Consider the following 17500-nt stretch of genomic DNA (forward strand, 5'->3'; position numbering starts at 1 on the left):
CACCCTCACTACCTCCTCTACATCCTCCTCCTCTGTCTCACCCTCACTACCCTCCTCTACATCCTCCTCCTCTGTCTCACCCTGATATGATGCGTTTTTGTGTGACTATGCCAAATTGTTGTGTGCCTATCAAATATTGCAATACTCATTGTTTAACCTTAAACATATTTTATGTGTGCCCACTCTCAGTAGTCAACAACATATTTAGGAGCAGGCACATACCATATCAAGTAACAGTGAGACCAGTTTAACTCTAAAGGACATAGGAGCCTTAGCCCAGTGGTCAGCAGCAAAGCAGAGCAGCATGAACACAGGATAGAGCCATGTATGGGAACTAATGTCACTATTGTAAGTTACGAGGTAAAGCTATTTTCCTCTCTGAGAACTGTATATAAGCTGTAACAAACATCAGTACTATGCTTGGCATCTCTATGCCACAGCCAGGCGCGGCACCAGCCATGTCGTAGCCATGCTTGAAGCTTGGACTTAACAGAGCATGCTGCCTTGGAAACATCTGTACATGGGAATGCAACCCAGATCTGCCTAATACAATGATTACGATTCAACCTTCTCTCTGAGTCATCAATATATAATTTCCGGCCACGTGACCAAGAAAGATCTCCTTTACATCAAATGGCGTCACGAACATTATATCAAATGGCTTCTAACGAACAGGATGCTAGATTCAGCGAAACAGGTAAGGCACAATGTAATTATTTGCTTAACCTGAATTGCTGTTCTAGAACGAATCTAATTTTTTTCAAAAAGGAGATGTATTGATATTGGAAAGTACTAAATTAAAATAGTTTGAATAGAAGGCGCTGTATAGTCAAAGACGGTGTGACTGGTCAAAACACTGAGAGTTAGGATTTATTGAGATTCTGAACGTTGTAAGGAACAAAGCAGAAGTCTATTGTGTATTAAGTTAGGGACAAGACCTTAAATACGTGATTGAAAGCACAGCACTTTGAGGAAAACTAAGTTTGAAAAGATTTGGCCATAATATTTAAAAGACTCTAAGAGAAGTTTCAATCAACATAATTGATTACTAAAACCGCATGTCTATTAACATCATGGGAAGCAAACTACTATGTATGGCATGCAGAATGTTATCATTAAGAATGAAATGAATAACAACCATATTTCTGAACCAAGCTTCACAACAGGGCGAGAGTGTTAAAACTCTGACCCTAGGCTATTAATAGAACGGAGACTGCTCCTGTAACCAAACACACACACACACACACACACACACATCGAGCTACAACATACAACAAATAGACAAATTTGTCTCATAATGAAATTATCATGCAAATCTGTGTTGATTCAGCAGACATATAACATTTTGATTGATTTAGTGAACAGAGAAATACGCATTAAGACTCTAAGACTGTGAAACATCAAAGGAGGACATTTCTGATGGAGAAAACACAATTCAGCAAGAAAGACCTGGAATGTATTCTGACAATGCCTGTCGATTCTATTTCCTGACAGAATCAAGGAAATCAAGAGACATTGAGCGAAGGACTAAGAGACCGAGATGCTGTTAAGATCGGGTCTAAGTTAACCATTGCAGAAGTGGGGAGAGAATGTTGCAGATGCTGAAGGAAGCTATTGCCGGATGAAACAAGAGAAATGAGACAAACTAATGACATTTCAATGTGACAAACAATGGAAATGTTAATTCTTATGATTTAAGACAGAGACATGATGATGACAAGAGAGACTTACACATACTTTTATGTAGTCGTAATTGTTCAATTGTACTGACGCACGCAACTAACAGTGTCATCAGCAGTAAACAGCTGAATTCAACATACAAAATTTGTATACTCTTAAGAGAGAACAAACACTTGCAAGTTTGCAATACCATGCACACACTACTCATAGCATGAACTTACAAACTTTCTTCTAGGAATTCTAAGGGACGGGAACAACAGTCCAGATAACCCAATTAACAGACTTATGCTTAACATCTGTATTTTTGTTTCCAACTGTTTCTGAGCAGGTTAATTCCACAATCCATTGATGGAGAGCCTTTTTTATAAGATTGTATAGACTTGAGTCAAGAAAAGGAGGGGTGTAGTGTAATGATAATGCTTAAATTGTCTTAAGTTAATAAAACCTATTAACGCTGTGAACAGAGGCAAGAACACGTGCAAGACTGATGACCATCAAAGAATCAAATAGCACTCCTTGTTACCAGAAACACAAGGCCGTTCCTTTGATTGAAGATCTACTTCCAGACATTGTTATATTGACATATAATGTACTTTGTATGATGGAACCGATGCCTAATGTATTTCTGATGTGGTCATTGACTTTATTAAGAACACCACATGTTTTTCAATAGAAATAATTTACCAGTCAAATTAATCTTACATCATGGGGAAAAAAAAGAGTGAGCTGATATGATGCGTTTTTGTGTGACTATGCCAAATTGTTGTGTGCCTATCAAATATTGCAATACTCATTGTTTAACCTTAAACATATTTTATGTGTGCCCACTCTCAGTAGTCAACAACATATTTAGGAGCAGGCACATACCATATCAAGTAACAGTGAGACCAGTTTAACTCTAAAGGACATAGGAGCCTTAGCCCAGTGGTCAGCAGCAAAGCAGAGCAGCATGAACACAGGATAGAGCCATGTATGGGAACTAATGTCACTATTGTAAGTTACGAGGTAAAGCTATTTTCCTCTCTGAGAACTGTATATAAGCTGTAACAAACATCAGTACTATGCTTGGCATCTCTATGCCACAGCCAGGCGCGGCACCAGCCATGTCGTAGCCATGCTTGAAGCTTGGACTTAACAGAGCATGCTGCCTTGGAAACATCTGTACATGGGAATGCAACCCAGATCTGCCTAATACAATGATTACGATTCAACCTTCTCTCTGAGTCATCAATATATAATTTCCGGCCACGTGACCAAGAAAGATCTCCTTTACATCAAATGGCGTCACGAACATTATATCACACCCTCACTACCCTCCTCTACATCCTCCTCCCTCTGTCTCACCCTCACTACCCTCTACATCCTCCTCTGTCTCACCCTCACTACCTCCTCTACATCCACCTCCTCTGTCTCACCCTCACTACCCTCTACATCCTCCTCCTCTGTCTCACCCTCACTACCCTCTACATCCTCCTCCTCTGTCTCACCCTCACTACCTCCTCTACATCCTCCTCCTCTGTCTCACCCTCACTACCTCCTCTACATCCTCCTCCCTCTGTCTCACCCTCACTACCCTCCTCTACATCCTCCTCCTCTGTCTCACCCTCACTACCTCCTCTACATCCTCCTCCTCTGTCTCACCCTCACTACCCTCCTCTACATCCTCCTCCTCTGTCTCACCCTCACTACCCTCCTCTACATCCTCCTCCCTCTGTCTCACCCTCACTACCTCCTCTACATCCTCCTCCTCTGTCTCACCCTCACTACCTCCTCTACATCCTCCTCCTCTGTCTCACCCTCACTACCCTCTACATCCTCCTCCTCTGTCTCACCCTCACTACCCTCCTCTACATCCTCCTCCTCTGTCTCACCCTCACTACCCTCTACATCCTCCTCCTCTGTCTCACCCTCACTACCTCCTCTACATCCTCCTCCTCTGTCTCACCCTCACTACCTCCTCTACATCCTCCTCCTCTGTCACACCCTCACTACCCTCTACATCCTCCTCCTCTGTCTCACCCTCACTACCCTCCTCTACATCCTCCTCCTCTGTCTCACCCTCACTACCCTCCTCTACATCCTCCTCCTCTGTCTCACCCTCACTACCCTCCTCTACATCCTCCTCCTCTGTCTCACCCTCACTACCCTCTACATCCTCCTCTGTCTCACCCTCACTACCTCCTCTACATCCACCTCCTCTGTCTCACCCTCACTACCCTCTACATCCTCCTCCTCTGTCTCACCCTCACTACCTCCTCTACATCCTCCTCCTCTGTCTCACCCTCACTACCCTCTACATCCTCCTCCTCTGTCTCACCCTCACTACCCTCCTCTACATCCTCCTCCTCTGTCTCACCCTCACTACCCTCTACATCCTCCTCCTCTGTCTCACCCTCACTACCCTCTACATCCTCCTCCTCTGTCTCACCCTCACTACCCTCTACATCCTCCTCCCTCTGTCTCACCCTCACTACCCTCTACATCCTCCTCCTCTGTCTCACCCTCACTACCCTCTACATCCTCCTCCTCTGTCTCACCCTCACTACCCTCTACATCCTCCTCCTCTGTCTCACCCTCACTACCTCCTCTACATCCTCCTCCTCTGTCTCACCCTCACTACCTCCTCTACATCCTCCTCCTCTGTCTCACCCTCACTACCCTCCTCTACATCCTCCTCCTCTGTCTCACCCTCACTACCCTCCTCTACATCCTCCTCCTCTGTCTCACCCTCACTACCCTCCTCTACATCCTCCTCCTCTGTCTCACCCACACTACCCTCCTCTACATCCTCCTCCTCTGTCTCACCCTCACTACCTCCTCTACATCCTCCTCCTCTGTCTCACCCTCACTACCCTCTACATCCTCCTCCTCTGTCTCACCCTCACTACCTCCTCTACATCCTCCTCCTCTGTCTCACCCTCACTACCCTCTACATCCTCCTCCTCTGTCTCACCCTCACTACCCTCCTCTACATCCTCCTCCTCTGTCTCACCCTCACTACCCTCCTCTACATCCTCCTCCTCTGTCTCACCCTCACTACCTCCTCTACATCCTCCTCCTCTGTCTCACCCTCACTACCCTCCTCTACATCCTCCTCCTCTGTCTCACCTTCACTACCTCCTCTACATCCTCCTCCTCTGTCTCACCCTCACTACCCTCCTCTACATCCTCCTCCCTCTGTCTCACCCTCACTACCCTCTACATCCTCCTCCTCTGTCTCACCCTCTCTACATCCTCCTCCTCTGTCTCACCCTTACTACCCTCCTCTACATCCTCCTCCTCTGTCTCACCCTCACTACCCTCCTCTACATCCTCCTCCTCTGTCTCACCCTCACTACCTCCTCTACATCCTCCTCCTCTGTCTCACCCTCACTACCCTCTACATCCTCCTCCTCTGTCTCACCCTCACTACCTCCTCTACATCCTCCTCCTCTGTCTCACCCTCACTACCCTCTACATCCTCCTCCTCTGTCTCACCCTCACTACCCTCCTCTACATCCTCCTCCTCTGTCTCACCCTCACTACCCTCCTCTACATCCTCCTCCTCTGTCTCACCCTCACTACCTCCTCTACATCCTCCTCCTCTGTCTCACCCTCACTACCCTCCTCTACATCCTCCTCCTCTGTCTCACCTTCACTACCTCCTCTACATCCTCCTCCTCTGTCTCACCCTCACTACCCTCCTCTACATCCTCCTCCCTCTGTCTCACCCTCACTACCCTCTACATCCTCCTCCTCTGTCTCACCCTCTCTACCCTCCTCTACATCCTCCTCCTCTGTCTCACCCTTACTACCCTCCTCTACATCCTCCTCCTCTGTCACACCCTCACTACCTCCTCTACATCCTCCTCCTCTGTCACACCCTCACTACCTCCTCTACATCCTCCTCCTCTGTCTCACCCTCACTACCCTCCTCTACATCCTCCTCCTCTGTCTCACCCTCACTACCCTCTACATCCTCCTCCTCTGTCTCACCCTCACTACCTCCTCTACATCCTCCTCCTCTGTCTCACCCTCACTACCTCCTCTACATCCTCCTCCCTCTGTCTCACCCTCACTACCCTCCTCTACATCCTCCTCCTCTGTCTCACCCTCACTACCCTCTACATCCTCCTCCCTCTGTCTCACCCTCACTACCTCCTCTACATCCTCCTCCTCTGTCACACCCTCACTACCTCCTCTACATCCTCCTCCTCTGTCTCACCCTCACTACCCTCCTCTACATCCTCCTCCTCTGTCTCACCCTCACTACCCTCTACATCCTCCTCCCTCTGTCTCACCCTCACTACCCTCCTCTACATCCTCCTCCTCTGTCTCACCCTGACTACCCTCTACATCCTCCTGCTCTGTCTCACCCTCACTACCCTCCTCTACATCCTCCTCCTCTGTCTCACCCTCACTACCCTCTACATCCTCCTCCCTCTGTCTCACCCTCACTACCCTCTACATCCTCCTCCTCTGTCTCACCCTCACTACCCTCCTCTACATCCTCCTCCTCTGTCTCACCCTCACTACCCTCTACATCCTCCTCCTCTGTCTCACCCTCACTACCCTCTACATCCTCCCCCTCTGTCTCACCCTCACTACCCTCCTCTACATCCTCCTCCTCTGTCTCACCCTCACTACCTCCTCTACATCCTCCTCCCTCTGTCTCACCCTCACTACCCTCTACATCCTCCTCCTCTGTCTCACCCTCACTACCCTCTACATCCTCCCCCTCTGTCTCACCCTCACTACCCTCCTCTACATCCTCCTCCTCTGTCTCACCCTCACTACCCTCCTCTACATCCTCCTCCTCTGTCTCACCCTCACTACCCTCCTCTACATCCTCCCCCTCTGTCTTACCCTCACTACCTCCTCTACATCCTCCTCCTCTGTCTCACCCTCACTACCTCCTCTACATCCTCCCCCTCTGTCTTACCCTCACTACCCTCTACATCCTCCTCCTCTGTCTCACCCTCACTACCTCCTCTACATCCTCCTCCTCTGTCTCACCCTCACTACCTCCTCTACATCCTCCCCCTCTGTCTTACCCTCACTACCTCCTCCTCCTCTGTCTCACCCTCACTACCCTCCTCTACATCCTCCTCCTCTGTCTCACCCTCACTACCTCCTCTACATCCTCCTCCTCTGTCTCACCCTCACTACCTCCTCTACATCCTCCCCCTCTGTCTCACCCTCACTACCCTCTACATCCTCCCCCTCTGTCTCACCCTCACTACCTCCTCTACATCCTCCCCCTCTGTCTTACCCTCACTACCTCCTCCTCCTCTGTCTCACCCTCACTACCTCCTCTACATCCTCCTCCTCTTTCTCACCCTCACTACCCTCCTCTACATCCTCCTCCTCTGTCTCACCCTCACTACCCTCTCAGGGCTCTACAGTGCGACCATTTCACTCGCATTTGCGACTAAAAATACATCTGTGCGACTAGAGAAATAAATTCACGAGCACACGTGCGAGTACAGAAATTTATAAAAAAAAAAATTTTTTTTTTTTTTTTTTAAATTCTAAAAATAAATCTGCGCGAACCGTGTGGCCACATTTTAAGCCGTCAGCCAGCCCGCTACGACCACGGGAAGTCATGTTAAAAGTGAAGTTACTTCTGTTAAACTGGCGCTAAGCTAACATCGCTAATCGCTAACTCCCTTCTGGGCCTTAAAGAGACAAGCGCCCTTTTCTCATCTCAAGCTTCATTAGCTTCATTAGCTCACCACATCTACAGATTTGGTCCCACACACTCCAGATTTGAACCCAAGGTTACAACCAGGGTTAACTACCCAGGGTAGAAAGTAGAAAGCTCTCAGACCTTCAGAACCCATTGAAAGTAGTGGAGGTACTCCAGAAGTCCAAATGCATCTCTAATCCTAGGAAACCCTAGGAAGCAAGTTGCCTAATGGCATGAAAATGCAACATGTTGTACTTGAGTGTGGCAGAGAGGTGGGACCCCCGGGGATGGTGGTGTGCTAACAGCTAGCCGCCGCAGAGGCACCGTGCTGGGCTGGCCACCTCCACATGTCACCACCCCGGGCAGCATGGGGCTGGGGACTGGTCATCTGGATGTGGGGTAGTTTAATACCCCTAGATGTGGAGTTGTCTGGCCACCGTGTGTGACTGATGTAGCCTGACCCAGCAGCAGGGAGGTGGGCAGCATGGAGACAGACCTCTGCATGGCCTGGCTGGGCTGCTAGCTGACAGACCTAGCCCTAAAGCCTGGCTGGGCTGCTAGCTGCTAGCTGACAGGCATGACATGGATGAATGAATGAACATGCTGCTAACCAGGAGAACTTGACACAGCTAGTTACCATAATACAATGCCATCAACTCTGCGTCTAGTAGGGCTGTAGGCATGGGCCAATGTGTGATTTTGGTGCAAAAATTACATTTTTCACTGTGCTCCTAAATTTCTTTGTGTGCCCCTAACATTTTTCATTTAGGAGCACATGTGCTCCTATAGTGAAAAAGGTTAGCGTAGAGCCCTGCCTCTACATCCTCCGCCCTCTGTCTCTGTCTCACCCTCACTACCCTCTACATCCTCCTCCTCTGTCTCACCCTCACTACCCTCCTCTACATCCTCCTCCTCTGTCTCACCCTCACTACCCTCCTCTACATCCTCCTCCTCTGTCTCACCCTCACTACCCTCCTCTACATCCTCCTCCTCTGTCTCACCCTCACTATCCTCTACATCCTCCTCCTCTGTCTCACCCTCACTACCCTCCTCTACATCCTCCTCCTCTGTCTCACCCTCACTACCCTCCTCTACATCCTCCTCCTCTGTCTCACCCTCACTACCTCCTCTACATCCTCCTCCTCTGTCTCACCCTCACTACCTCCTCTACATCCTCCTCCTCTGTCTCACCCTCACTACCTCCTCTACATAGATAGATAGATAGATAGACTTTATTTGTCATTGTTACAGTACAGGTACCAAACAACGAAATTTAGGAGGGGAGGCTCCCCTGGTGTTTAAGAAAGGAAAAAGAAACACATTTTGGAAAAAGCATAGATGCATAAAATCACAAGAAGATAAAGAGCTGGTTTACATCCTCCTCCTCTGTCTCACCCTCACTACCCTCCTCTACATCCTCCTCCTCTGTCTCACCCTCACTACCCTCTACATCCTCCTCCTCTGTCTCACCCTCACTACCTCCTCTACATCATCCTCCTCTGTCTCACCCTCACTACCCTCTACATCCTCCTCCTCTGTCTCACCCTCACTACCCTCCTCTACATCCTCCTCCTCTGTCTCACCCTCACTACCCTCCTCTACATCCTCCTCCTCTGTCTCACCCTCACTACCCTCTACATCCTCCTCCTCTGTCTCACCCTCACTACCCTCTACATCCTCCTCCTCTGTCTCACCCTCACTACCTCCTCTACATCCTCCTCCTCTGTCTCACCCTCACTACCCTCTACATCCTCCTCCTCTGTCTCACCCTCACTACCTCCTCTACATCCTTCTCCTCTGTCTCACCCTCACTACCTCCTCTACATCCTCCTCCTCTGTCTCACCCTCACTACCACCTCTACATCCTCCTCCTCTGTCTCACCCTCACTACCCTCTACATCCTCCTCCTCTGTCTCACCCTCACTACCCTCCTCTACATCCTCCTCCTCTGTCTCACCCTCACTACCTCCTCTACATCCTCCTCCCTCTGCTCTGTCTCACCCTCACTACCCTCTACATCCTCCTCCCTCTGTCTCACCCTCACTACCCTCCTCTACATCCCCCTCCTCTGCTCTGTCTCACCCTCACTACCCTCTACATCCTCCTCCTCTGTCTCACCCTCACTACCCTCCTCTACATCCCCCTCCTCTGCTCTGTCTCACCCTCACTACCCTCTACATCCTCCTCCTCTGCTCTGTCTCACCCTCACTACCCCTCTACATCCCCCTCTGTCACACACTCCTGCAGGAACCAGATGGTAAACGTACTGCACTTATACAGCGTCTTTATCCAAAGCGCTTTACAACGGCCTCTCATTCACCCATTCACACACACATTCACACACCGATGGCGGCAAGCTGCCATGCAAGGCGCCGGCCGGCCCGCTCACTGGGAGCAATTTTGGGGTTCAGTGTCTTGCCCAAGGACACTTCGACATGTGGCCAGCCGGGGCTCGAACCGCCGATCTGCCAACCTTGTGATCATTAGACGGTGGCTCTACCTCCTGAGACACAGCCTCTACCTCCTGAGACACAGCCTCTAGCTCTACCTCCTGAGACACAGCCTCTACCTCCTGAGACACAGCCTCTACCTCCTGAGACACAGCCTCTACCTCCTGAGACACAGCCTCTACCTCCACCAGCCTCTACCTCCTGAGACACAGCCTCTACCTCCTGAGACACAGCCTCTACCTCCTGAGACACAGCCTCTACCTCCTGAGACACAACCTCTACCTCCTGAGACACAGCCATAAATATTACTTATGGCATTTTTGTTGTCATTGTTCATTTTACTTGAAATTCTAAGTTTAGTTGATGTTACATAGGGCTGGGTATCGCCACTGATTTCCCAAAACGATTCGATTCCGATTCACAGCTCACGATTCGATTCGATTCACGATTCGATTTAGTTACAATATAAATTTTCCTTGAATATGAAGAGATTCTCAGGACTAATGCTATAAATGGTTCAAGGAACCCTATAACATGTAGCATTGTTAAACATATCAATGTTTACATTAAGTATTGACTCCAAAGCAGTTACATGAATGTACTTCTTATTGGAACATAAATGAACATCATTGACCAACATTTTGCTAAATCAGACACTACAAAAAGTGCTTTTTAACGTGCTTTACTGCAGCCAGTGTAAATAAAGGGGCTACAAACATAGCCTATCGGTAAACAAGACATCACATATCCCTCAGGACTGTCTCAAATAGCTTATTTGCATAATATATATATACAAAATAAAAATGTGCAAAACTCAAACGAAAATAGTGCAATAGATGAGGGTATTTTGGGGAACAAAAAAACACATTGTAAACCATAATGTCCATGAAACTAAAGCCCTTCATTACTGCTTTCTCACTTTTTGGAGATTGGAAGATTTTATTCAGGAATAAACATAATTGGAAAATCAATGATTATTAAAATACTGTAGTATACAGTAACAATAAATTAGTGGAAACACCACAAATCTACGGAACCACTTATTGAGGCATCACCCTGACGTGAAACATGGAAAAGAGGATCCGAAACAAGCCTCGCTGATAAAGTGGCAAGTGATTGTCAGGTACGAGTCCATTGCTCTGGATGTCCAGCTGTCACACGTTATGGCAACTCTCTCTGCTGGCTGGAGTGAAGTTGCGATGTCACGTTTCACCTGTGCGGACATGTCTGGGACTATCACTTCACTCAACTGTTTGCGTGTCGGTAACACGTAGCGTGGTTCTAGTACACTGACGACACTGACGACGCTGTAGTAATTTGTTGGGCACGCGGAGAATTTGATTGTAATTTGCAACCAAACGTCTTTATCAGCGAGGCTTGTTTCGGATCCGCTTTTCCATGTTTTACGTCAGGGTGATGCCTCAATAAGTGGTTCCGTAGATTTGTGGTGTTTCCACTAAATTTAACCTCCACTGCGCACAGCTTGCATATGGCTTTGCTTTTGTCCTGCTCATCTCTATCGTCATAATTTTTACATCCAAAATGCACCCAGACATCTGCCTTTAAGTCTGGTCGTTGCGTGAGATATGATAAATTCTTGTAGCGTGAGATCTGGCCACGAGATCTCGTTGCGGGTTGAAGCTGCAAGCAGAAAAAATAAAATAAATAAATAAATAAATACCCATGAAAGATCGATCTCGGGATTTATGAATCGATAATCGCTCATTCAATGAAGATCGATTCAGAATCGGGAAATCTATTTTTTTAACCCAGCCCTAATGTTACATATTTATATGTATTGTATTTTGTGGATGTTGATTTTCTGACATGAATGTTTCATGACTGAAGAAAATCTCAACAGACAAGTTTAACCGCTGGCGTGAAGCTACACGTCTGTTAAAATGCTCGAATTCAAATAGCCTACCTACACACACGCACGCACGCACGCACGCACACACGCACACACACACACACACACACACACACACACACACACACACACAATTCGGACCAGCCCGATAACGGTGAGTCTACGAGGAGGACCATAGTTACAGTTTTTGAGCAAATCGTTGTGGTGAAGCCGGTGTGTGAAACCCTACAAGTTCCTCTACACAGATACAGTTGTTGTTGTTGTTGTTGTAGCAGGAGCTAGCAGGAGCTAGCAGGAGGTAGCAGGAGTTAGCAGGAGGTAGCAGGAGGTAGCAGGAGCTAGCAGGAGGTAGCAGGAGCTAGCAGGAGCTAGCAGGAGCTAGCAGGAGGTAGCAGGAGTTAGCAGGAGCTAGCAGGAGCTAGCAGGAGCTAGCAGGAGGTAGCAGGAGGTAGCAGGAGCTAGCAGGAGGTAGCAGGAGGTAGCAGGAGGTAGCAAGAGGTAGCAGGAGGTAGCAGGAGGTAGCAGGAGCTAGCAGGAGGTAGCAGGAGGTAGCAGGAGGTAGCAGGAGCTAGCAGGAGGTAGCAGGAGGTAGCAGGAGCTAGCAGGAGCTAGCAGGAGTACAGGAGCTAGCAGGAGGTAGCAGGAGCTAGCGAGTACCAGTAGTTTAAGCTGCTAACATTTAGAAGCAGCAAGAACTGCAGACGTTTAATTGAAGATTGAAGATTTATGTTTTGGTTTTGAAGATTTTTACTTTCAAGAGGACTCATTCCCTCTGGGTCGTGTGCAGCCAGTGAGGTATGTAGCCTAGCCTAGCCTAGCCAAGCCTCATGTGATGTGTCTGGTCATGTGGTGTGTCTGGTCATGTGGTGTGTCTGGTCATGTGGTGTGTCTGGTCATGTGGTGTGTCTGGTCATGTGGTGTGTCTGGTCATGTGATGTGTCTGGTCATGTGATGTGTCTGGTCATGTGATGTGTCTGGTCATGTGATGTGTCTGGTCATGTGATGTGTCTGGTCATGTGATGTGTCTGGTCATGTGGTGTGTCTGGTCATGTGGTGTGTCTGGTCATGTTATGTGTCTGGTCATGTGATGTGTCTGGTCATGTGGTGTGTCTGGTCATGTGGCCAGGTGTGTCTGGTCATGTGGTGTGTCTGGTCGTGCTGTAGTTGTCGTCTGTATGAAGCTAATGTGTGTTTGCTGTGTGTTGTGATATTTGAACAGTTCGACGGTGAATTGGCGGATCTGAGAATAATTCATCTGGAATTACAGAACCGTGGTCGTCGTACGTTTCCTGGAGGCAGAAATACAACGTGTTATTTTGGTCATGGGAACGGTTTAAAGATAATATAATAATAATAATAATAACTTTATTTGTAAAGCGCTTTTCCTGCAAACGTTGCAGCTCAAAGTGCTCCAATCGTTATATAATCACAATTTAATTATTTAGTCATTTAAAGGCAATATTAAAAAGATGGGTTTTTAGTCTTTGACTTGAACATATTTAGATATATGTTCCTATAACTTAATATTCCTTTAACTCTGTATAAATGTTTGTCAAATTATATATCGTCTTAGAATATCTGTCAAGACCCTTTATATATTTCATGACAAATATTAAAATAGCCTAAATAAGTTGTTGGTCAAAATGAATAAATAATACAATTACAGCATTATAACCACTCTCTCACTCCTATGCCACTAATATTGTTACTCTACACTGATGCCACCTCATGTCATAGTATTATTATTATTATGATTATTATAGTGTATTACAGTGTATGACATTACTAGATTGTAAAATATTGAAACACAACTGTGAACATTCTAAACCTGCTAACTGCGACACTTTAAATGAATGTGCAACAAATACTATGTGCAATATGACAACCCTTGTGTACATAAGGTTCAGAGATAGGAAATGTTAGGATATTTATAGCATAGCATAGAGTACAGCACAGTGTTTTATTGTATAGTATAGTATAGTAGTATAGTATAGTAGATAGTGTACATAGCCTTTATTTATGTCAACCAGCTCTTTTCTCTTTTTTATTTTACCCTTGGCCCTCTTGTTTTTAGTCTTTTTTCCAAGCACCAGGGGAGCCCCCCCTCCTAAATTTCGTTGTATGGTACCTGTACTGTATTAATGACAATAAAGACCATTCATTCATTCATTCATTGTTGAGTGCTGGTTGCTGCGTCATTGAGGGTCTATCTTGTCCAAGCCTTGCGTCATCTACGTGACAAATACACTTTGCTTCTAACTTGATCTCCTTTGAATCACGGTAGACATGCAAATACGACGGATAAAGCCTAGTAACCTAGAGCTGGAAAACTATGTTGTTCTCCCAATAGTTATAACACCAATATAATAATTCTTCTCGGCATATCCCTGACCTCTTCACTCCAGACCACAACACACAGGCTTTAACAGTGAGATAGATATACTGTATATACACACAGGCTTTAACAGTGAGATATTATATATATATATATATATATATATATATATATATATATATATATATATATACACACACAGGCTTTAACAGTGAGATAGATATGTATACATAGATATGGGTCATATGTGTCTGCTACTCGGGCAGACAGAGCAAGCATAGCAAGACCACATTTGTTCGATAAATCCAGGTTGTGTTTCATTACCAGGCCTTCAATAATACAGCTTTTATTAAATATATCCATATTTCATAACGGTGTTATTCAACCTCTGACCAGACGCGTCACATGAGAGCTGCTGCGTTGCCAGGTTGGCTGACTCGCTGTTAGGACATCATCTATCTAGATAACGTTGCCAGGTTGGCTGCCTCGCTGTTAGGACATCAGCCTAGCGAACCCTGGTCAGGTCACTGTGGCAACACTGATGTAATAGCAGGGCATGTTCTGTTCATTCTGTTTGGTGTACTCGCTCATATCCCTGACCTCTTTAACAGTGATATATACATATATATATATATAGATGTGTTACTCGCTCCTGGTTCATATATAGATATACATAGAGATAGATAGATATATTATAGATAGATGTAAACTCGCTCCTGGCTCATATATATATATATATATATACATAGAGATAGATATAGATATATATATTAGAGATAGATGTAAACTCGCTACAGACCTGAGAAGGAGTGATGAAGTCGTCCAGATCCGTCAGCTGCAGAACTCCGCTGAACCCCGATGCCATGTTTCTGAGTTGTGCCGTAAAGCAGTCGGGATGTTTCGGTATGTCGTAAAGGACAACAAACAGCACACTTCTTCTTCTTCTTTTTATTTGATTGGCGGTTGGCAACCAGCTTAAGGTGCATTACCGCCACCTACTGGACTGTGTGGCGCATTACCACCCCCTACCGGACTGTGTGGAACGTTAGCTTGACAGGGGGGGGGAAAGTAAATGAAAGAAATAAACAAAATGGTGGGGAGGGGTAGAGTTAAATCCTACCTATCAATCCTGTTTCTTTCAAATATTTAATTAACTGGTTATTTACTTTAACTGTGTTTCCAAGTAAGTTCCCTACAGTAAACCTTAACTTAACCTTCTGAATTGCTGTTTTCAGGAGCTTTCTCTGTTCTTCATATTTTCCACATTCCAGCAGCACATGCTGAACAGATTCCGGGTTATTGCAGTGGCACAAATGCCGTTTGGGTGTTTTCCTATTCTGTAAAGTGTGTCATTCAACCCAGTATCCTATCCTGACCTATCCTGAGCCGGGATATCACTGTCTCTTCTTTCCGGTTCCTGCCCATCCTACTTCCTATTCCGACTTTCTTTTGAATGTTAAACAAATGCCTTCCTGTTTCATTTCTGTTCCAGTGTTCTTGCCATAGTTCCTGCATGTGTATTTTAATGATTGATTTTACCTCAGCTTTACTAAGTGGAATATCCATTTCTATTGTTTGTGACTTAATTGATTGCTTAGCTAATATATCCGCATCTTCATTTCCTTCTACCCCTACATGAGCAGGAACCCAAACAAAGCAAACAGTGATATCCATACTATATATTACATAAATTAAATGATGGATCTTGAAAACAATATCCTGTCTGCATGATTTCAACGATCTGATACTTGACAGTGCTGCCCAACTGTCAGAGGCAATGAGTGCATTACTAACCCTATTCTCTACCAACCATTCTAATGCTGTCAATATTGCTAGAAGCTCCACTGTGTACACTGATAAATGATCAGTGGTTCTTTTTTAAATTCCTGTTTTATACTGTGGGAAGAATACTGCAGCTCCTGTACGTCCTGTCTCTGGGTCTTTTGAGCCATCTGTAAAAAATTAAGAACTTGCCTGTATAGTGCTGACCAATATAGTTTTGTACCACATTCCCAGGATGTGCATGTTTGGACTTCTTTCGTAGTTCTTGTTGTATATCTAAATCTACTAATGGATTCACATATAACCAGGGTGGAATAATTGAATGCGGGATTACTGGACTATACCGTAATTTATCTAAATCGTATCTTTTTGCTATTGTATTCCCTATCCATCCAAAACTCATATAATGAGTCTTATTATGCTCCCAACAATCTTGTACAATAGACCTAGTTGGATGTGAACTATTCTGACCTTGGAGATTAACCCAGTAAGCTAACAAAAGTTTAATTCTGCGTATCCACAGTGGCTGTTCCCCAACTTCAACTTGTATTGCTGCTACTGGGGATGTTTTAAAAGCTCCACTACATATTCTAAGTCCTTGTGTTTGTTGCACATCCAACTTTTTAAGATGGCTTACTGCTGCTGACATGTATCCTAAACATCCATAATCTAGAGAAGCCCTCATCAATGCCTGATACACATTAAACAATGCTGCTCTGCTTGCTCCCCAATCTCTCCCTGACAGGCATCTTAACAGGTTATTGACCTTTTTACATGTATCTTTTACTTTATCCGTGTGCTGTTTCCAGGTCAATTTTTCCTCAAATAAAACACCAAGGAACAAACAGCACACGCAGCTTATTCTGGCATTTATTCTTCCATCACAGAGAATATCTCATATTATATCCACACATAGTTTGTCAACAAATCAAATAATAATAACAAATGATTTTTGGCAACAAGGACAAAATGAAAGAGGAAACATATTATAAACATAAAAGAAACTGAAAATGGTATAATAGTAATAACAGCATTATAGACGTACAGTTATAGATCTTCATTCTTACCCGTGCAGCAAACACCCAATAACTCTGAGATCACCCCAATAACCCTGAGATCACCCCAATAACCCTGAGATCACCCCAATAACCCTGAGATCACCCCAATAACCCCGAGATCACCCCAATAACCCTGAGATCACCCCAATAACCCTGAGATCACCCCAATAACCCTGAGATCACCCCAATAACCCCAGATCAGTGTAATAACATCAGATTTGTGTAATAACCCCAGATCAGTGTAATAACCTCAGATCAGTGTAATAACCCCAGATCAGTGTAATAACCCCAGATCAGTGTAATAACCTCAGATCAGTGTAATAACATCAGATCAGTGTAATAACATCAGATCAGTGTAATAACCTCAGATCAGTGTAATAACCTCAGATCAGTGTAATAACATCAGATCAGTGTAATAACCTCAGATCAGTGTAATAACATCAGATCAGTGTAATAACATCAGATCAGTGTAATAACCCCAGATCAGTGTAATAACATCAGATCAGTGTAATAACCCCAGATCAGTGTAATAACATCAGATCAGTGTAATAACATCAGATCAGTGTAATAACCCCAGATCAGTGTAATAACCTCAGATCAGTGTAATAACATCAGATCAGTGTAATAACCTCAGATCAGTGTAATAACCTCAGATCA

The 17500-nt window shown here is 45.4% G+C and overlaps 1 protein-coding gene across 1 annotated transcript in view; it reads right to left on the minus strand.

The window, feature by feature from the left end:
* The window catches only part of narfl (nuclear prelamin A recognition factor-like), a gene marked incomplete at both ends in the record, with an annotated part of 26100 nt that extends 11232 nt beyond the window's left edge, over positions 1 to 14868 (minus strand). The window contains one exon of the mRNA XM_080550678.1: positions 14803 to 14868. Coding sequence (XP_080406804.1) covers positions 14803 to 14868 — 66 coding nt within the window. The remainder of the gene's footprint in view (positions 1 to 14802) is intronic.
* Positions 14869 to 17500: the final 2632 nt, after the last annotated feature.

Source organism: Nansenia antarctica, assembly GCF_963989245.1.
Source record: "Nansenia antarctica genome assembly, chromosome: 2".
NCBI classification, from domain to species: Eukaryota; Metazoa; Chordata; class Actinopteri; order Argentiniformes; family Microstomatidae; genus Nansenia; species Nansenia antarctica.